This window comes from Kogia breviceps, chromosome 1 (genome assembly GCF_026419965.1).
Source record: "Kogia breviceps isolate mKogBre1 chromosome 1, mKogBre1 haplotype 1, whole genome shotgun sequence".
Lineage (NCBI taxonomy): Eukaryota > Metazoa > Chordata > Mammalia > Artiodactyla > Physeteridae > Kogia > Kogia breviceps.
In genome coordinates this window covers 25,304,829-25,326,293 of record NC_081310.1, presented here as the reverse complement: position 1 = coordinate 25,326,293, position 21,465 = coordinate 25,304,829, and the positions used below count along the sequence as shown (strand labels likewise).

Genomic DNA, 21,465 nt, shown 5'->3' with positions numbered 1-21,465 from the left:
AGGCCCAGCCGCTCCGCGGCATGTGGGATCTTCCCGGACCGGGGCACGAACCCGTGTCCCATGCATTGGCAGGCGGATTCTCAACCACTGCGCCACCAGGGAAGCCCTAAAAATGCTTTTGATTATAGTTTCCTTCCCTTATGTTTAGGCTTGTTCAATTTTATGTCTAGAATTTTTTTTCATTTTAATTTTGTAATCTACTTGCTATTCTTCCAAACTTGGGGTCAGCTGTAAATTTTATAAATATGTTGTCTAGTTTCCATCAGGGAACCTTGACACAAAAGCAAGTGATGGAAGTATAAAGATGTGGGTCTTGGACATGTCCTGGGTCGGCTGGGAATCATTTGTCAAGGTCCATTCATCCAATAAATATAGATTAGCATCTATGTGCCAGGCAGTGTTCTAGGCACTGGGGATTTAGAGGTAGACAAAACAAATGGATGTTCCAGCCTTCATGGAGTTTCCATGCAAATTGGAGGAAAAGAAAATAAACAAGGTAAATAATATAGGGAGAATATATGGATAGCAATATTTGTTAAGGAGAAATACATAAAGCAGTAAAAGGAAATAGGTAGCTGGAGGTGGGTAAAGTGAGTAGGAAGGGAGGGATGAAAAGTGCCATATGCTGGTTTACTATTTTATCTCTACTTTGATATCGATCTGTTCATGATCTTTGGCTATTTGTCTATCAGGCACGATGTTTTAAATTATCAGGAATTATTTCTATAACAAATGTATCAAACTATTCACCTGTCATTTTGTTGCAGATTTTCCTTTCCCTCTCTGGATAAATGCCCTTTCTCTCCAAAGGACCTCACTGATAGATTTTGTTTAACTGATTCGTACTCCTTTTTCTCCTTCCTTCTGTCCTCAATGAGACGTACATTTATTTCATTCATTTTGGACACTGGGACTTCGTGAGCCAGCAAGATTTCTTTCTTTTTTTATTCTATTTTTATTTGGGGCTGCGTTGGGTCTTCATTTCTGCACGCGGGCTTTCTCTAGTGGCGGCGAGCCGGGGCTACTCTTCATTGTGGTGTGCGGGCTTCTCATTGCAGCTGCTTCTCTTGCTGTGGAGCATGGGCTCTAGGTGAGCAAGCTTCAGTAGTTGTGGCTCACGGGCTCTAGAGAGCAAGCTCAGTAGTTGTGGCGCACGGGCTTAGTTGCTCCACGGCATGTGGGATCTTCCCGGACCAGGGCTCAAACCTGTGTCCCCTGCATTGGCAGATGGATTCTTAACCACTGTGCTACCAGGGAAGCCCTGAGCCGGCAAGATTTCTATAGCCCTGAGCCAGCAAGATTTCAATAAAGGGAGTTGCAATGTTTTATTTTGTCAAATAAGACATTAAATATATACTTATTTGACATTTACTGGGCTTTGTCACATACTCATCACGTTATCCTTGTTTTCCTCACTTCACCATGGACAGGCACGGGTCCAGGACCCGGCATTAAGCTATCACTGTACCAGAAAATACAGAAACAAATCAGACTCAGACCCTGAATAGACCTGAAGCCTTATAGGGTCTAGGAATTAAAAGCAGCAGGATCTTTCTCCCTGTTTCACAGAACTCTGTATCATAGAAGCCAGGTCCTACCCACTACTCTCACTTGACTATTCATTTGTATGGTACTCTTTCCAAATTAGGGACATCTCTTCAAGGTTTTGTCTTATCCTCTCTCTACCCCCTCACTCTACTTCATTCAATCCTTGCCCTGTCAGCGGGGATGATCTCCGCAGCTAAAGGAGTGAGATTCATCAAGTTCACCTCAAGCCCTGCATAAACAAATCGGAAACCGAATCATTTAACTGATTTTCATGTATTTCTTTCAGTCTAGTAAGGCCTGGGTGGTAATCGTGTCTGACTCTGACGTATACTGCTTCTTTGGCACTTAAGCATTTATTATCGTAATAACTATAATAGCATACCATCACTGACCCTCAAGGTGCTTCTTAGAAGAGCCTGCCGGGCAGCCAGACACAGGCTGATCTGCTCACCACCACCCACGCTCCCCACCAGGAGGAAGATCCAGGAGTTGGAAACTCTACAAACAATGCAGCAACGTGTGTGGACCGCCTCAGGCTCACCTAACGCTCCTACCCTCGCTCCAACACACCACTCTAAGGGGTCAGGACAGGAAGCTCTGGGGCAAAGGCTGTTTCCAAGCTGTATCCTCCGGAGAATGAAAGGAAACTGAAAATATTTCCTAGGGTCGTACTCGGGGCAAGGTCTTGGTATAATCAGCATCAGTGGCTGCAGTTCACCGAGACCTCATTTTAAATTCCCCAGGGGAAACATTACAAGCAATTAGAAGAACGTTTCAACAATCTGGCATTCATATGGTCAATTGTGTACAAGCAGATCCTCTTCCTATTGTTCTAAATGTACAAAAGCACAGCTCTGCTTTTCACCAAGCTGATCTAATTTCCACCTTCGTATGATGGAACATCAATGTTTTTAGTGTTTTAACAGTAACAACAAAATTTCAAATCCAAACTCCTCTCAAAAACCCTGAAGATTTGGCCCTGCTGATCTCTCCAACTTGACCTCGGTCCTCTTTCTAGCTCTTGTTCACTGGACTCCAACACACAGACCTCGAACCCACGAATCCTGGCATGCACCAAGCTCTTTCCCTCCTCGGGCCTTCAGGCTTGCTGTTTTCTTTGCCTGGGCACTACCTGCTCACACCCTCCCTAAACCCACGGGGCAGCCAGAGAGATCTTAGGAACATAAATTAGATGGTGTTCGGTCTCTACTGATAACCCTTTAAGAGCTTCTCCCTCTGGATGCCCACAGGTCTTCATTCCCATCTCTCTCTTGGCACTTATCACTTTATTTCCTGAGTCATCACTATCTGTGTACATGACTTACTTCCTCTATAGCATTTCTCACGTTTGTACCCCATAGTACCTAGTACAGGGCTTGAGACTGTGACTGGTGGATGTACGGCTGGCTGGAAGGATTGGTTAGCTAGAAGGCTAGGCGGAAGGATGGACAGAGGAGGAAAGGAGGGAGGGAGGACGGAAGGAAGGAAAGCAGGCAGTCTGACTCTAAGAAAAGCCAAACAAGAACTGGAACTGGCAGGAACCTCCCAGGACTCTAGGGACCCAATATGAAATGTTCTCAACACAATACATAAAGTTTTCATCGTCTACGTATATGGCATTCAGTGTAAAATAACTAATGTCTGTACCCCAAAAATACGTGGTGAGATGAGAACAGAAAGAATTGTGGGAGGAATGTGATACTTCTGTTAGAAGGAGTTGTCTGAGACTTTCAGGGTGCTGCTCTCACCGGATGAACTATGTCTGTGCCCGGACTGCCTGTCCTCTGTGCGTGAGCCCAGAGCTGCCATCTCAAAGGGCAGCACGCCTAGGGCAGCGCGGAAGGAGGGGCGAGGGGAGGAGGCAGGCGTGAGACCATGAGATCAGTTTGCCGTGATCAGGCAGTCTTGGCAGGTAGTGTACTTGGCCGCTGTGTGGGACTATCTCAGGAGCTAGGAATCTGATCATCATGTTTGAACCTGACAGTGTGTGCTGGCTGCTATTACGTTGAGCTTTGCTGCTCTTGCTCTTGCCATGTCAGCTGCTCAGTGCACTAATACCGATTTAGTGAAACAGCAGCAAGTTTATGATAAGCTGCCCGTAATCTCCAGTGCATGAGTCCACGTTTAAACCACTTAGAAACAGTGCTCAATTCTCTTCCTTATTTAGAGGAAAGGTATGTGCCTTGCGTTGCATTTCTGGTATTTTGTGCCCCGCATTCCCTTTCTGAGACACTGAATGTTTTTCTCTCTCCTTCCTTTTTGAAACTCTCTCCCCTTGGATACTATGATGCTGTACTGTACTTCCCCTTGGCTTACGACCCTCACCCCCTGCCCCATCCAAGTCTTTGCAGGATCCTCTCCTTGCCCCAGCTCGAAGCGCTGGTGTTCCTCAAGGCTCAGTCCTGAACCTCCATGCCTCTCACCGAAGAACTCTCTCATCCAAGCCAAGGGCTTCAATAGCCGCGACGGGCATTGACACGCCAAGATACTTCCCTGGCCCAGAATCCATTCTCAACTCTAGACCCTCAGGCCTACTCATCCACTTTACATTTCCAGCTGATTGTCTCAAAACCTGTTTACACAAAACATGTTTAAAACCAAACTTGTGATTGTCATTCCTTCAAGTCAGAAAGCTGGGAACTATACTTATAGGGTCTCCATCTTTCTCGCTTGCCTCTATTCTATTCAACTCCCAACTTTATAGATATAACTGTCGACATAGCTCAAGTCCACCCAACTCTATCTCCACTATGGCCACTCTACACCCAACCCCAGCCACCGCTTGCCTGCAAAGCTTCATAACTGGATCCCCTGCAATTTCTCTTGCCTCCCCCCGCTCAGTAGTCAGAAAAACTTCTCCAAATACAAATGTTACCGATACCTCCCTGCTTCAAACTCTCTGACGCCTTTCCTTTACTTTTAGGCTAAAGACCCAGAACTCCTTAACATTGCCTACAAAGACTTCCACGGCCTAATCCTGTCTACTTTTCCAGCCTGATTTCACATAACACCCCCCACTGGGACCTCCCCATCTCTCTGCCATTAATTTCACTTGTATTTCATTTTAGGCCTTGACTTCCTCTGTTTCTTAAAATTCGTGCTGCAGAGGACAAGCATCACGGTGGGGAGATGTGGACTGGGGCTACCCAACCTCAACCATTCTCTTACCTTTTGTTTGTTCAAAGAAGTTATGCTAAAAATTCAATCTTAATTTATTATTATTTAGATGTCATTCCCTTCCTCTGAGTCAAAGAACTGGCCTCATGTATACTGACAACTTTTTCTGCTCAAAGATAGCAAACTTCACCTCCAGGAAGTCAGCTATAATGAGGCCCTTCATTAAGAAGTCCGAATGTGAATAACTAGATAGAAAATGGTGACTAAAAGTGATAGAAAATGGTGACTAAAAGTAAAGGGGAGAATAGTATACTCTAAAAAAACCTGACAGATGCTAATTTTCAGAAGAAAAGCAATTGTTGAAATTACCTCCAAATCTGAGATACTCAGGATGACAAGATGAGTATTTTTCTTAAACTATAAGAAAACGATGAAAATGCTCATATTTTTTAGATTTAAAACCTCCTCCATGAGATTTTTCTTTCCAAAGCTTAATATGTTTCTCAGCTTGGGTAAATACTTTAAAACAAAATCTGAACATTTCATCATTTAAAGTGATCTTGAATGTTATGGTGTGATGTGTGACTGCTTCCAGTTTCAGATTCTTCAGGTCTGTCACAATATGTTTTCTAAATAGAATAAGAAAACTGAAATGGCACGTCCCTCGCTAAGAGTTTTTTAACTGAATTCCTTTCTCTGCCTCACATTGTTCACAGCTGTCTTTTAGGCCAGCACAGCCAGGACCACTGGTGCCCTATCCTGCCTGATCGTTTTGTTTCCCTGGACGTGTAAATGTCCAAGCAGCGCAGGTTAGCCTGAGACGTGAAGTGCTCTGAGGAGAGGAACAACAGAGGTCAGTGTTCTAATCGCATGGGCAATTTTAAAGGCTAGAACATGGACAAATCTTTTCAGCTCTAAGTCATCAAGAGTCAATGAAACTCGGATGACCACATTTTCCTTCTGAATGACTATGGCTTAAAAGCAGTCACCTATTTTCATCAAGAGTTCATAGCACATTTTATTATAACCTAGACTTAGAAATGCATGACTCAGCCTGGTGGGGACTAGACCAGGAGACCACACCTGGAGATGTCTTCCCTAACACCCCGCCAGGGCCCAGGCAGGCAGCGGGGAGAGGGAAAGAAGCCCCAGTGAACAGAGAATTGGCATTGGGGATGCCAGTTTTTGTCTTTGAGCAGCAAAGGTGAGAGGGAAGAGAAGGTTAGGACACACGGGACACAGGAGAGGCTCCCTTCTCTTACACCCGGCGTCTTTAAGGGCTCGAATCCAAGACAGCTGATGTCAGCTACAGGGTGTGATCAACGGTGACCGCGGTGAGGATTCTATCACCGCATGTAACCCTACACCCTTCTGACCACAGAAATTGCTGTAGAAATTTCTATATCTCCATGAGATCATCTGTAAAGGAAAGCATCCCAATACAGAAAGCACATCTGACTGTTAATCAAAGAGCACAGTGTTCTTTGAGCACTTGCTACATGGCCCAGGAAAAGGTGACATATGTCCCCTTTAAGAAGCAGCTGAAGTAAAGGACATTAGAGAGTCCAGGACAGCTAGAGGTAGCCCCTGAAGCAGTGAGGACCAAAAGGAAAGGAATCATGACAGACAGCCAGTGGGAAGCAGCCGCATGGCACAGGGAGATCAGCTCCGTGCTTTGTGACCACCTAGAGGGGTGGGATAGGGAGGGTGGGAGGGAGGGAGACGCAAGAGGGAAGAGATATGGGGACATATGTATATGTATAACTGATTCACTTTGTTGTAAAGCAGAAACTGACACACCATTGTAAGACAGTTATACCCCAATAAAGATGTTAAAAAAAAAATAAAATATATAAATAAATAACTAAATCATGGATGACGAGTCTGAATAAAGAAAAGTTTAAAACGCAATTCTGATTTGTACTGAAATGCTTTTCCGAGTATACATTAAATGTGGTTTTTCAATTGCTTAAATTTGTGTTTTGTTGGCTCCTTAAAAAAAAGTTACCTAATGATTTGTCCTCTTTAAACCTTTCATTGCTTTTATGAACAAGATATTTTTGTACAAGGAGATTAGCCAGAGATTTTTTGCTATCACTACATTCCTTCACAAAGATACACACATTTAGGTATGTGCATGCTTACTATGCACCACTAGAGCTCTTAGTTTTGCCAAAAGAACGTGGCAATTCATGTACATTACAATGTTGGAAAAAGTATGGAATGCACTTATAACACCTTCCTTAAAGATTCATTGCTGAAAAAATCCATTTGAAAATAGTAAATTAAAATTGTATTGCTTAAAGACAGAAAAATGAATTAAATGGTCTTTAGGAACCCAGCCATTTGTATCGATCCATAAAGAGAATAACAAATATTCTGAGAAGAGTTTGGACCATGAAGCCTCCAGCAGGAAGTGGGAGCAACATGCCCTGCATCCCAGTTGGACAAATGGGCTGCTGCTCTGCTGTCATCTCCCACGCTAGGTCATCCGTGGCCTGGGTTCTGTCCCCTCAGATCTCAGCACATGAAGACCCCCTCCTACCATGTCCCACGTACAACCCCCTGGAGGAGGCAAGAGCGGCAGCTTTGGGATGCTGTTGGATCCACTGCTCTCACAAAGTAGACTAGCCTATTGAAATGAGAAATGATCTTTAAACATTAGGAGTTTCCTTTACTCAAGAGCAAAACGGGTAGTAATTTGAAAGAGCAGTAAATACGTTATGAAGCTTAATGGTCAATTCTCTGGCCGTGAAACTGAAAGACTTCAAAATATATACCAATAGTCTCCAGCAGAGAGAGAAAATACCTCTGGACACAACGATTCTTAAATAAATTCAGGGGTTTCCCTGGTGGCGCAGTGCTTAAGAATCCACCTGCCAATGCAGGGGACACGGGTTCGAGCCCTGGTCTGGGAAGATCCCACATGCCGCGGAGCAACTGAACTTGTGCACCACAGCTACTGAGCCTGCGCTCTAGAGCCCGCGAGCCACAACTACTGAGCACATGAGCCACAACTACTGAAGCCCCCGTGCCTAGAGCCCGCGCTCCACAACAAGAGAAGCCACCGCAATGAGAAGCCCACGCACCGCAACGAAGAGTAGCCCCCACTCGCCACAACTAAAGAAAGCCCGCACACAGCAACAAAGCCCAACAGAGCCATAAATAAATAAATAAATTCAAAACACCGACAGGTGAAGCAGAAAGGCTTATTGCTGTCCCTCAACTGTCCTGAGCCACTTGGTCGATTCCAAGCTGTGTGATAATCTATAAACAGAGTTGAACAAAGAGAAGAGGAAACTTGGTGGTATCCTGAAATCTGTTCTCTTATCAGGGCTCCAGGGACTGGAGTTTGTGCTTGGTTTTAACCTGCTGTTGGCTGACATTTTTAAAGGAAAGGCCACTCTATTGACTCACACAGATAGAGATGTCTGAACAAATGTCCCACTAGAAGCATAAGGGATGTTCTTATAATACATCAAGATTCCATCAGGTCTGAAAATTGATTTAAATGAAAAGTCTCTAAAAGAATGAGAAATAAGCCAAGGGGATATCTTGTTAAAGAAAATTAAACTAGCGATTGAAATCGGATCCCGTTATTAACTGCCTGGCTCTGGTCAAGGCAATAATTTTCCTGTGCCTCAATTTTCCAGTCTATAAATGAGGGTCATACATGCTGGAGCCCAGCTCTGTTATAACCAACCATGAGAATTTGGACAGCTGCTTTGCCTCTCTGAGTGTCATTTTCCTTAACTATAAAAGGAGAAGCTCCTGTAGAAAACCCTTAAGGGCCATTCTCATTTAGTTCCATGATGTTGTAATAAGAGAAGAAAGCGGTGAAACATGCAAAACTTTTTGTAAGAAATACCCCATATAAGTGCAGCTGAAGATTTCATCATTTTTCTAATGTTTAAGTTAGTGTGGGAAATTATTTGGTTGCCATTTTTTTTTTAGAATGTGAGTATCCATATTCACACAGTGAATTAAAAATAAAACCTGCAAAAGAAACAGTTGGGTTTCTGTAAGTGGTCGACAAGCCTGAAGAAGTCCAGGATATGTGTACATTTGCCCAATTGATCTCCACCTTCCTCTGATACTGCAGGAGTCCTCACATGATCAATGTTAGAGAAAGAACCAGTCTTTTCTTCTTTCACGACATAAGGAAGCACCTGTTAGTTGGGGAGGCACCTATACAGACATACAGTCACCCAGAGACACAGAAGAGACTCAGCTTTTGGCTTTGGCTGTGATTCAAATATTACATCATGTACCTGGGGGTTATATTAGAACACAGCCCAGTAATGATTCAGTAATCTGCTAGGTCTAATTTGTGACTAAATTAGAGTATTCCAGAATCTATGGAGCTCCTATTTCTACACTGGTCTGTAATAGATGGTTCAAGTCTTGTCCTTGAAAATTTCTCTAGGAAAAAAAAATGTCAGTATAGTTGAGCCACTAAGAACTTAAATGGGAAAAATATTCCCAGGATGGCCTCAACATCTTAATTCCATGCTCCTGACTTTCCCATAAACACTGATCACAAATCAACATTCATCCTCAGCTTCTTGGATCACTGGAGCTAAACCAGTGGCTGCCCCCAGTTCAGGGCACTCAGAATTTAAGCTTACATGGGAGTCTCCAGCTTACACTCCAACCCAATTCTACACTCCCCTTTACTATACATACTAGAATATAAGGTGAATATAAGGCCACATTTAAGTCTTTTCAAAATCTCTCATATCATACAGCACTTTCTCAATTACTTCCTTTTTAAAATAAAGTATTATTTGGGGAAGACATGTTAACCTGAAATGACCTCAATCGATGTTTTAGGTATTTATTAGCAAGAAAGAGGCCAAGCTATCAAACTTAATTCTCATAATTGTTTTTCATCCCACAGTTGTGAGTGCTGAAAGCCGTCATAAGTAAGACTTTCAAGATGATTATGCTGTGACGATCACAGTGTGTGCTTCGGGATAATTTAAAAATCCTTTTCATGTTCTGAAATGGTGTACTTTCCAGTGACAGCAGCAAAAGCAAACTCAGATAGAGCTGTGTCTCAAGTCACCTGGTCTGAAGTAGAGAAAAAACGGCATTAAAGTGGCTTTAGGAGTATTAAAGATGGAATTTGAATATAATTACCACATGAAATGTAAGTGAACAAATGAATACTTCTAAGTTATTATTTTACAGATTATGTGACCTTAAATATGTTTGTAAAACTAATTTACTAAATTAAACGTAAAGAGACACACGACCACTACATCTATATTGCTCCATGTTTCATAATCAAGTTAGCCAAACTGGGAATTCCCTGGTGGTCCAGTGGTTAAGATTCCGTGCTTGCATTGCAGAGGGCATGGGTTTGATCCCTGGTCTGGGAACTAAGATCCTGCATGCAGTGCAGTGTGGCAAAAAAAAAAAAAAAAAAAAAAGTTAACCAACCCCTTTCTTTTTTTTTTTTTTTTTGATGGTGTGAGAGGGAGATCTTCCCATTGAGAAGCGAGAGATCATCTTATGTCGGGGTCATCTTATACATGGGCATGTTCTAGAGAGTAACAGATGTGCTGAATCTATATGTGCTGAGGTCTGGCTGACAAAAGACAAAAAGAAATGATATGAAACCCAATCTTGAAATTCCAATATGCTTTGGGTTCCTTGTCAGGAATTCCATTTGTTTCATTGGGTAAAATTTAGGGTTCATTTCAGCCTGAGCCAAAGGGCTCCTCATCACCTTTCCTGGACAAATGAAAGGAGCCTCTTCCAAAACTTTACCACTTAAAACACAAAAGGCATTATACTGACATTCAGCACTGGCAGAGCAGTTAGTTATATAACAATAATATCGAACACAGTGAGTGTTTACTAGGCGCTGTGCAAAATGTTTTACATATAATAATCACAACAATGTATTACCCTCATCTCAGAGACGAGGAAACCGAGTAACGCGTAAGGTAGCTTACCTCAGTCCCTTAAGTGGTAAAGGACAGCGCTAGGATTTGAACCCAGGCAGTCTTACTACAGAGCCTGCACCCCTACACATGATACTGTACCACTTCAAACATTTAATAACAGAACCTATGAGAGTGTAAACCTTTCCAGGGGTCCTTTCCACTCTGCACAGCACTTCTTTTCTAGCATCAGGCCGTGGGAGAAACTAAATTAGTGATTTAAATAATCTTCAATTCTGAGCTCACCATTCTCGAACAATTGCTTCAAAACTTACCTGGTGGCTGAATCCAACCAGTGTCTCCTAGTCCTCATTCTTTGTGTATTCATATTTCTACCTCTGAGTACCATTTACGACTCCTACATTGGTGAAACTCTTCCTTGGGCTAACAAAACTCTCCTTTCTTGATTCTCCTCTAGCCTCAATGCCCCTTCCTCGTGTTCTCCTTCACTGTTCTTCCATCTCCTTGTTAAGTGTTGAGGTTTCTTTTGCCTCTTTGTCCCGGGTGGTCTCATCTATTGTCGAGGCTTTGTTTTCCACCTTTGGGCTCCCAACTTTATATTGTTTGACTTTCTTCTAAATTTCAAAATCATAGCTCCAGCTGTTCACTGGACTTCCCCACTTGCATCTCAAATACAACAGATCCCCATAGAAACTCACTTCCTTCACTTCATCCATCGCCCCGCCTCGCTCCCAAATCTGATCGTCTCTTATAGTCCTCATTTCCTCTAACGGCATCACTGTCTAGCCAACTACACAAGCCTGAAGCCTTGGACCCATCTTGGACTCTTCCTCATTTCTCACAATTTTCCCTTACTATTATCCCTAACACACGCACACACTCATTGGATCACCAGATTCTTCCAATTTTACCTTCTAAATGTCTCCTTGATCTGTTTCCTCTTGACTATTCCACCACCATGAGGTAAGCCCTCATCACCTCTCATTTGGATTATTGCAATGGCCGTTTGTTTGCCTCTCCTAGCTCAACTCCATCCTCTAAGCCCTTAAGTGAGTGATCTTTTAAACATGAATCTGACCACACCCACTCCACTTACAAAACATCTGCAACCACAACCCTTCTTTGCCTACAGGGTACCAACCTAATGGCACAGACTGGTACATAAGGCTCTTCACAACCAGATTCTTGGCTACATTTCTAGTCTCATTCCTATCTCCCTTCTCCAGTCGCACCTCCCCAAGTGAACTATGATCCAGACCATTGGAGCCACACCCACATTCACACCAACTGTGAGCTCCTGAAGGGGAGTCTCTATCTTTCTTAATGACCTCTAAGCATCGGAGTTCACTACATCAGACTTTGGCATTCTCTAGTTGCGGCTAGTGGGGGCTACTCTTCATTGTGCTGCTCGGGCTTCTCATTGCGGTGGCTTCTGTTGTTGTGGAGCACGGGCTCTAGGAGTGCGGGCTTCAGTAGTTGTGGCACGCGGGCTCAGCAGTTGTGGCGCACGGGCTCAGTAGTTGAGGCGCGCGGGCTCTGGAGCGCAGGCTCAGTAGTTGTGGTGCACAGGCTTAACTGTTCCGTGGCATGTGGGATCTTCCCAGACCAGGGCTTGAACCCGTGTCCCCTGCATTGGCAGGCGGATTCTTAACCACTGCACCACCAGGGAAGCCCAGCATCAGACCTTTTGAAGAAACGTGGTTCTAGGCATTTTAAGGCACTTTAGAGTAACATCTCATCCTTGCAACAGACCTGCAAGGATACACAGCACTATTGCCTCCACTTAACAGGCAAAGAGCAGACTCCAAGCAGCTGAGGAACCTGAATGGTTACGATTAAGGGACTAGTAAGTGAATCAGCCAAATTTTGAAGCCAGGTCAGGCTGACTCTAAAACCTGTGCTTTAGCTGAGACCAACTCTGATTATATCTAACACCATAATTTCACTTGCAAGGGAACACCCAGGAAGCAATATCACTGCTTTAGGCTTGCAGAGGTGCACAGATGCAGGTCACTTGGGGAGGTAGCAAGCACCATACTTTCCGTCCAACTCCCACTACATCACAGCATCCCATAAATGGGAAAGCATGTGTGCTCTAGCCTAACACAAACTTTTCACCCTCTCATTGAGCCCCAAATGAAGCCCTTTGAGGAGGCAGCCTAGTATTTTAAGTGGCCTGTCTTTAAGGAAGGGAAAAGTCTGGAAATGAGCCTAAACACTGCTTCTGACTTAATGATGTAGATGGAATACTCAGAGCTTGTCCATCCTTGAGAAGTTAGAGTCCAAACTCTGTCATCCTGAGTCTGATTTTATTAAACAGTTTATTAAACAGTTATTTTATTAAACAATTCATCACCCTACATATTTGTTTCTGTTATCTAATGCTAACACATACACTCAGCTACAGCCAAAAAAGGAAATTGCTTCAAGAGTTACTCATCATATAAAACATATGCAACTTGTTCCCTTATTACTTTTATAATGTGGTCCCTAAAGTTCCAGTCTAAGAACCACTGGATCAAGTGCCAGATGTGTCTCTGCCAGTAGCTGCTTATGTAGCTTTGTGCAAATCCATTTCCATATTTTCTTTTTTTAAACCAAGGAATTCTAGTAGTTGATCCATAAGCAGTTCCTCTGAATTCTAATATTCAAAGACTGTTCTTACTTTTAGGATGTTTCTCACTAGGTTAAAGTTATTTATTCTGAGGGACTCTAACCCACATGATCATTTTCACAAGTGGTTTTTAAATGGTAGTCAAGGATGATGGGTTGTAAGTTAATTCCAATATTATCTTAGGAAAAAAAGAAAAAGACTGTATCAAATGCATTCAAACACACGCTAAAACATTCATGCCATTCAAATACAATTCAGGCAGCATCACCCAGACTGCAAAGTAATAATTGAAATATCTAAGAGAATTCCATGAACCCATGAACCTGGTCTCATGTTCACACATGCACATGTGTGAAGATGGCTCTTGGACCTATTGAGATAATTATTGAAATGCCATGAGATACAAGAGGCAAAAATAAACCTGAGAATTTGGGGTAATTACACAGGCAAATATCATTGGTAAAACTAAGTGACTACTCAGTAAAACTTAAGGAAAACACCCTCTATGTGTTGTCATAGCTGACACATGCATACAGTAAACCATTGCTAGGTGCCCAGAAAGTTTTGTTTATAGGCGTTGAACTTCTCATGAAGTGACAGCCACTGGGTGCCCTAGATAAGATCAAATGACCTATGACATAGGTGCCCAATAAATGCCTGTTGAATGAATGTTATGTGAAAATACTATAAAAAGTAATGTCATGCAAAAGTAAAGCATTGTTAAGACTCTTAACTCATTTTCCATCCCAAAGAAACGGGAATTCCAGAAGGATGACTGAAGAGATTCCTTTTCAATCTTTGTGGGGCTCACAGTCACAGAAAGCATTCTCACCAAAATCCCGTCCGTAAAAACACACATTGGGAAGAGAATTTATATACCAACATGTTTTGCTATTACTGATCAAACAGAAGCCCTTTGATCAAAAAAGCAATCAAGAAGGAACAATTTTAAAGCAAGGAAAGATTTGGCACGATCTATTGGCTTCATATTTTAAAATCAGACAGCTTTATATAGTATTAGTAAACAATATATAATATTGTTGTAAACAAATCTCTGGAGGAGCCCCAGATGGGGCAGGAGGAGGGAGCTCTAAAGAGGTTCTCACAAAGTGGGGCTCCTCGGAGGTGCGTGCAGCCATCACGGTCCGCAAGCAAAGGCCAGTTCCCAGCCCAGCGCTGCCTCCTGGAAGGGACTCACCTGGCGTCCTGGAGTTGGCCCGGGCTGCAGGCAGGAGGAGGGAGAAGCAGAGGCTGCAGCTGAGCCAGAGCGCAGGCATGGCTGGGCCGGGCCGCACAGTCAGCCGCTGCAGGGGTGCTGCCCTTGCGCCTCGCGGCTGGGAGCTTTCACTCTGCGCTCGGCTCTGCCTTCCTTTTCCTGGATCAGGTGGTTTTATCGACTCTCCTACCTGACTCAGTTCTGACAGGAAGAGAGCGTGTGTTTCAGGGTGTGACTCACCTGTGAATAAGGAGGACCCAGCCCTCGGGAAGCAGACAAACACACAGCACACGCGGAGCTGTAAAAGCGCTCACCCCAGCTGCCAGGCTCCCCCCTCGCAGCAAGAAGGGCGCACACCTGGCCTGGGCCGAGGGTGTGGTGCAGAGGCCTCGGCCCAGCGATCCTTCTGGAGGAATGTGCCAGATCCCCCTGAGCCCCCCTTCTCTCCCAGGGTGGTTCAGGGCAGAATTCGGAGGTAGCTAGCAGCCTGCCCCTTCCTCCAACCGGGAGGCCCAGTCTCATGAGTGCAAACTCAGAAATAAGCCAGCAGCTGTGATCAGCTCTGGTCTGAAAGACATCAAGGAAAACAGGCCAGTCCAACAGTCACAACAGGGTCCCCTTTACCCTCCAGCCTAGGCTCAACCTCTCTCTGAAATACAGTAGCCCTACCCCAGTCTATCCCCTCTGGTGACCCCTCATTCTATGCCTCACCATCACCTGGCTGGACCAAGGTTCCTCTCCTGGGTCCCCAGGCCTAGTAACTCATTAAGTCATCTGTTGATTGGTGGGCCTCCCACCAGTCTGTACTAGGCCAGGCACCATTCTGCATCACTAACAGCTAGTATGGTACCCAGCATGCACTTGGTGCTCAGTTAATGTTCTGTTGGACTGACTAGGAAAGGGGATCCAGATTTTATATTCTTTTTACATCATAGAGCATATTTCTCACGCCCTTCTCTATGCGCCCTTTAGAAAATATCCGTAGAGTCCAGCGGTGGGTGTCATCCAAGTCCATTGTCCTAGGTGGGTAAGAAACTGCAAGTGGTGTATCCTACATTGTCCCTTTCCCTAGGGAGGCTGGTGGCACTAATTCAAAGAGGTGGCTGCCAAGGAGAAAGCTTTGGTTCCTACTAGAGATTTTTTAATTGCCAGAGGTATTATATATATATATATATATATATATATATATATATATATACACACACACACACACACACAATCTGTCCAAAACAATCACCCCTACTTTTCATCATCAAGGCCTGCAAAGACCCCCAATAAAGCCCCCAATAAACTATCGTTCACTGACTAAATAGACGAATGGGTGTTCTCTAGATAGTTCCATACATGATAACAACATAAGGTGAAAAACAATGCAAAACAGTACATGATTAAGTGTCAAAGGGTATAAGATTTCAGTTTGTGCGTGTAATCAAGGCCAGGTTGGGCTGCCTGGACAGCTAGGGATGGCTTTGTACAGAACATGGAGCATGCACCAGGTGTTCAGGAGTACCTGGGATCTGAATACAGCAACAAGGACCCATAGCAGTGAGGTAGGTTACTGCAAACTGGCCAAGACCTACTCTAAAAAAACAAATCTCCATCAGTAAAAAATGGGGACTAGAAAGGAAGCTCCCGGGGCTTCCCTTCCCTGGTGGCGCAGTGGTTGAGAGCCCGCCGGCCGATGCAGGGGACGCGGGTTCGTGCCCCGGTCCGGGAAGATCCTACGTGCCGCGGAGTGGCTGGGCCCGTGAGCCGTGGCCACTGAGCCTGCGCGTCCGGAGCCTGTGCTCCGCAACGGGAGAGGCCACAACAGTGAGAGGCCCCCGTACCGCAAAAAAAAAAAAAAAAAAAAAAAAGAAGGAAGCTCCAATTTTCTTATCGCAAGCTTGATTTTCTTTTATTCTGTCCATGATTCGAAAAAATATTCTTCTCTCCCCAGACTCATTGTGTCTGATTACTGCTGAAGTTTCAGGTCACAGAGACCAGTATTCAGAATGTTCCCTTCTAGTATCTGGTGCATTGTAGAGGCTGAAATCATGTCCCTGAGTTGTCTGTTCCTTGTACGCCTACCCAGCAGTGATGGGCAGTGCTCCCCAGCCCTGCAGGAACGAGGAGCCGAGCCCTGCAAAGTCTTGAAGGGAATTTCATTTTAGTACAGATGACTGTACTTTATTATAATTCAAAAGTTGGAGCAGATAATTTCCAGCTACCATCATTTTTGGAGAGTAATAATAATAGCTAAAAAATATACAGTACCTATTTGCCATCACTGTTGTAAATCTTTTATACATAACCCCTCAGTCTTCAAAGCAATGCTATGAAACAGATGTACTGTTAATTTCCCCATTTCACAGATGAGAAAAAGAAAGATGCATGGAAAGACATGGAAAGATCAGCAACATGCTTGAAGTCACATTGCTTGTAAATGGCAAAACCAAGGTTCAAAATCAGGCAATCTAGTTTCAAGTCCATAAGCTCTTTGTTAGGTCAGGTTAAAAAGCACCATAAAAGGGAATTCCCTGGAGGTCCAGTGGTTAGGACTCCATACTCTCACTGCCGAGGGCCTGGGTTCCATCCCTGGTTGGGGAACTAAGATCCCACAAGCCAAAGGGTTTGGTCTAAATAAATAAATAAATATATACGCCCCCCCCCCCCCCGCCCCGCCAAAAGCCATGGATATTTCCCTCTGCCATGCAGTCTGATTAAAAGAAAAAAAAAAAAAAAGCACCATAAAAAAGACAAATTCACAATATTGAATGGATTCAATATGGAGTCAATGGTTATTTATCAACATCTCCATTATAGCCCCACCAGGCTGTGGACTCCTGGCTCACATCAATAAAGCTAAGTCACAATGAACTTTGAACAAATACTTCTGACTTTCCTAACATGTTAGTTCTGCAAGGAGCCCCAGGGGTCATCTGGACCTGGGGTAGAAAACGGGCAGCAGGCCCCTGGATAGCAGGCCAATAGTAGCCTCTTTTATATGAACAGAATGCTCCAGTGTTTCTCAGTTCCTACCTCCTCTCCTTGCCTTATTCTGGGCATCTTCACACATCTGAACAGCCTGTCTGGCTCAGGCTTGCAACCTCTGCTCTGACTTAATTTCTTACGTCCCTCAGGGACAGTGTCAACTCCCTTTGCGAATCTGAACATTTCGGAGTGCATTGCTGTGGTTAAGAATGCTCTAGAGGTCAAAGGTCAAGGCTCTGGAGCTGATAGATTCCCAGAGCCAAATCCTGGCTGCTTCCATCACTCACCAAGGCAGGTTATTTAGTTTTCTCTATGCCTCAGTTTCTTCACCTGTAACATAGCAATAATAATAGAACACTTACCTAGTAAATTTGTTGGGAAAATTAAATGAGTTAATGACCTATATAGTGCTTAGAGCAGCACCAGGCATATAACATGCCTTATACAAGTAAGCTATTAATAATAATAATACTAGTAATAATAATAATAACAGTTGTTGCTATTATTATCACTAAGCACCATCAGTTTTTCCTTGTTATAATGACTAACAAATATCATAGAGAAAGATGGGATTTTTTTTTTTTTTTTTGCTTTAACCCTTCTACTAATTGATTATTCCATCAGAACTTCAAACGTCTGTGAAACACTTGGTCTAATCCAGGTTCATGTCCTGATTACAAACATTTACTCAGAAGTTAATTAATTTGTATTTTTGCTACATATCTGGAAATTTCCTCCACATTCAGATTCACCTGCCTAATGTTTCAAAAGTTTTGCATTTAGAAATTCATATTAAGTAAGTCATGGGTAGTGGTGGAGATGGAATCTTATATTTCAGAGAAAATATAAAGGTAAGAAGGATTTGAATATATCCTTATGATTAACTTCAATTAACACATGCTTTTCAAAAAGGCAACAAAAATCTATTTGCTTTTCCATATGACCCAAATAAATCTTTTTTTCAAATTCAGACAAAAATCAGTCAATTTTATGTTACGTGTATTTTTACACAAAAAAGTAAAAAGAATCTTGATACTATTCAGCAATAAAAAGGAATGATCTACTGATACTTCCAGAACATGAATATATTTCAATGCATTGTGCTAAGTGAATGAAGCCAGACACAAAAGACCAGATTCTATATGATTCCATCTATATGAAATTCTAGAAAAGGTAAAACTACAAGGAAAAAAAACAGATCAGTGGTTACCAGGGGTAGGGAACTGACTGCAATGCGGTGTGAGGATAATTTTGAGGGCATGAAAGAAATATTCTGAAATATGAATGTGGTCAAAAGTAATCAAATAGTACACTTAAAACAGGTAAAATTGATTGTCTATAAATTATACCTCAATAAAACTAGTATTAAAAAATAAGAGAAAATCTCAGGACTTCCCTGGTGGCACGGTGGTTAAGAATCTGCCTGACAGTTCAGGGGACACGGGTTCGAGCCCTGCTCCAGGAAGATCCCACATGCCGCGGAGCAACTAAGCCCGTGCGCCACAACTACTGAAACCCGCTCACATAGAGCCCGTGCTCCACAACAAGAGAAGCCACCGCAATGAGAAGCCCGCGAAAGCCTTCGTGTAGCAACGAAGACCCCACGCAGCCAAAAATAAATAAATAAATTTACTTTTAAAAAATCGAGAGAAAATCTAAAAAAAAAGCTATTTTATAATTAAGACAATACTTTAATTCAAATGTGCAAACTCAAGCGCAGAACTAGAAACACATCAGTGACTGCATAAATTGTGACAAGCCAGAGCACAGATTCCAGACTCGTCGTCTTGCTGTTTCTATTAAGCTCCAAAGAGTTTTGAGCAGAAGGTCATCTCAGGCTTTCAGGCAGAAATACCACCCAAGAATTGCAGGGAGACCCCTCTTCTGGTTTTGTTTTGTTTTGCGGTACGCGGGCCTCTCACTGTTGTGGCCTCTCCCGTTGTGGAGCACAGGCTCTGCACGCGCAGGCTCAGCGGCCATGGCTCACGGGCCCAGCCGCTCCGCGGCATGTGGGATCTTCCCGGACCGGGGCACGAACCCGTGTCCCCTGAATCGGCAGGCGGACTCTCAACCACTGCGCCACCAGGGAAGCCCTTTGTTTTTGTTTTTTAATTTATTTTACTGAAGTGTAGTTGATTTAGGGATCCCTCTTCTGGAGGTCCGTTTCAGCAATATACAAAAGGAAAGAGATGCCTTTCTGAAATGTTTGCTTAGGAGCATGAATTTTAAACCCGTCTTGGACTTTTGTCCTAGGAAATCAGCACCTAGAATTTCCTCTTACCTTTTCCAAAGTAGTCACATTCATCTAGAGTGTAACCCCTGGTATCAGTGGGGATAACGTTCTATGCAGAAGTTCTCTGAACAGAGATGGAAAGGTACTGGAGCATTTCCCCAGGGAATGACCAGGAAGGCTGAGGCCTTGGAAGTCCCCTTTGTCCATTGTTTCTTTTGCAGTTCCGTCATCGTCCAGGGGGCTTTTTTTTTTTTTACATGCTGTGTAAATCCCCTCACAGAGCTGTCATCTCTCCACCCCAACCTACCAAATAGAATTGCAAGTGACATGTTGATTTTTTGCCTTGAGTTCCATCATTACCTTAGTTAACTTTCAAAAGGAATGTCTGGCATGTCACCCGCTTTCAAACTCACTTATGATAAAAACTGAAGCACTGGCTGTTAACATGCCAGCAGGAGACAGGGCTGCTGGTCTTGATCCCAAGCCTTTAATCTCCTCAAATAGTTCTAATGACGTCAGCATTTGCATACAATTTTTAAACGCAAAATAATGCAATCAGGGGGAAAACCAACAACTCCCCCTTTGTTCTTAATTGGTAAAGGAAAATGTCCATAAATGGAAATGGTTTGGTGTTTCCTGGATCGTCTGGGTAAATTCTCTGAAGTTGGCCAGACTCCAGAAAAGCAGTGTTCTCTGAAGCAAGCATCCTGGCTGAAGTGGCAAGCTTCCATCTTATGCAGAAATGTATATGGTGTTCCCACAGCTAGTTTTCAGTGAGCAGTGGAAGCCAGACCAGAGTTCAAGTAATACCTTTTACTTAAAAAATTTTTTTTTAATTTAATTTTTATTTTATATTGGAATATAGTTGATTTACAATGTTGTGTTAGTTTCAGGTGTACAGCAAAGTGATTAAATTATATGTACATATACATATTATATATTCAGTTTCAGATTCTTTTCCACTATAGGTTATTACAAGATATTGAATATAGTCCCCTGTGCTCTATGGTAGGTCCTTGTTGTTTATCTGTTTTGTACAGTGGTATGTATCTGTTAATCTCAAACTCCTAGTTTACCCCTCACCCTCCCCACCTTTTACTTTTTAAGGGGAGATATTCCTTTCTCTATGGTTGGCTGGTGATGCACCTGGGACCAGGGAAGTGATGGGAAATCAACAGCTAACCACAAAGAGCAACTTCGTTTGCGTATTTTTTTATTTTTTTATTTTTTTTTTATTTTTATATTTTTTTTGCGGTATGCGCGCCTCTCACTGCTGTGGCCTCTCCCGTTGCGGAGCACAGGCTCCGGACGCGCAGGCTCAGCGGCCATGGCTCACGGGCTTTGTTGCTCCGCGGCATGTGGGATCTTCCCGGACCAGGGCACGAACCCGTGACCCCTGCATCGGCAGGCGGATTCTCTACCACTGTGCCACCAGGGAAGCCCCGTTTGCGTATTTTTTGATATAGCTATTATAGACAGAAATAGTCACACTGTTTATTTGTTTAACCAATACAACAAATGGAGGGGAGTGGAGGGAAGGACACACGCTCAAAAAAAGGCAAAATAGAAAAAAAAAAAGCGAGGGTGAAAGATTCTGCAAGGGAACTCTAGTGGATTCAGGGCGGGTGCCAGCTGTTGTGTTGTGGACAAAATTTGGTCATCCACTCAGGTGTGAAATGTCCATTAGTAGATTAAACGCCATCCTTGGTTCCTTACCCACTCTAATACGCGGACCATCGGTATTCAGATTTTTTTTTTTTTTTTTTTTTGCGGTACGCGGGCCTCTCACTGTCGTGGCCTCTCCCGTTGCGGAGCACAGGCTCCGGACGCGCAGGCGCAGCGGCCATGGCTC

At 43.5% G+C, this 21,465-nt stretch overlaps 1 protein-coding gene across 2 annotated transcripts in view; it reads right to left on the bottom strand.

Annotated features, from left to right (window-relative positions):
- Positions 1-17,490, bottom strand: part of LAMC2 (laminin subunit gamma 2) — a 62,710-nt gene extending 45,220 nt beyond the window's left edge. Inside the window, exon 1 of one of the 2 annotated variants that reach the window (XM_067029176.1) lies at positions 17,429-17,490. In XM_067029176.1, coding sequence (XP_066885277.1) covers positions 17,429-17,465 — 37 coding nt within the window. In that variant the 5' untranslated portion in view covers positions 17,466-17,490. Of the gene's footprint in view, positions 1-14,389; positions 14,598-17,428 lie in introns of those variants that run through there. The other variant, XM_059074821.2, reaches the window with a different exon arrangement.
- Positions 17,491-21,465: the final 3,975 nt, after the last annotated feature.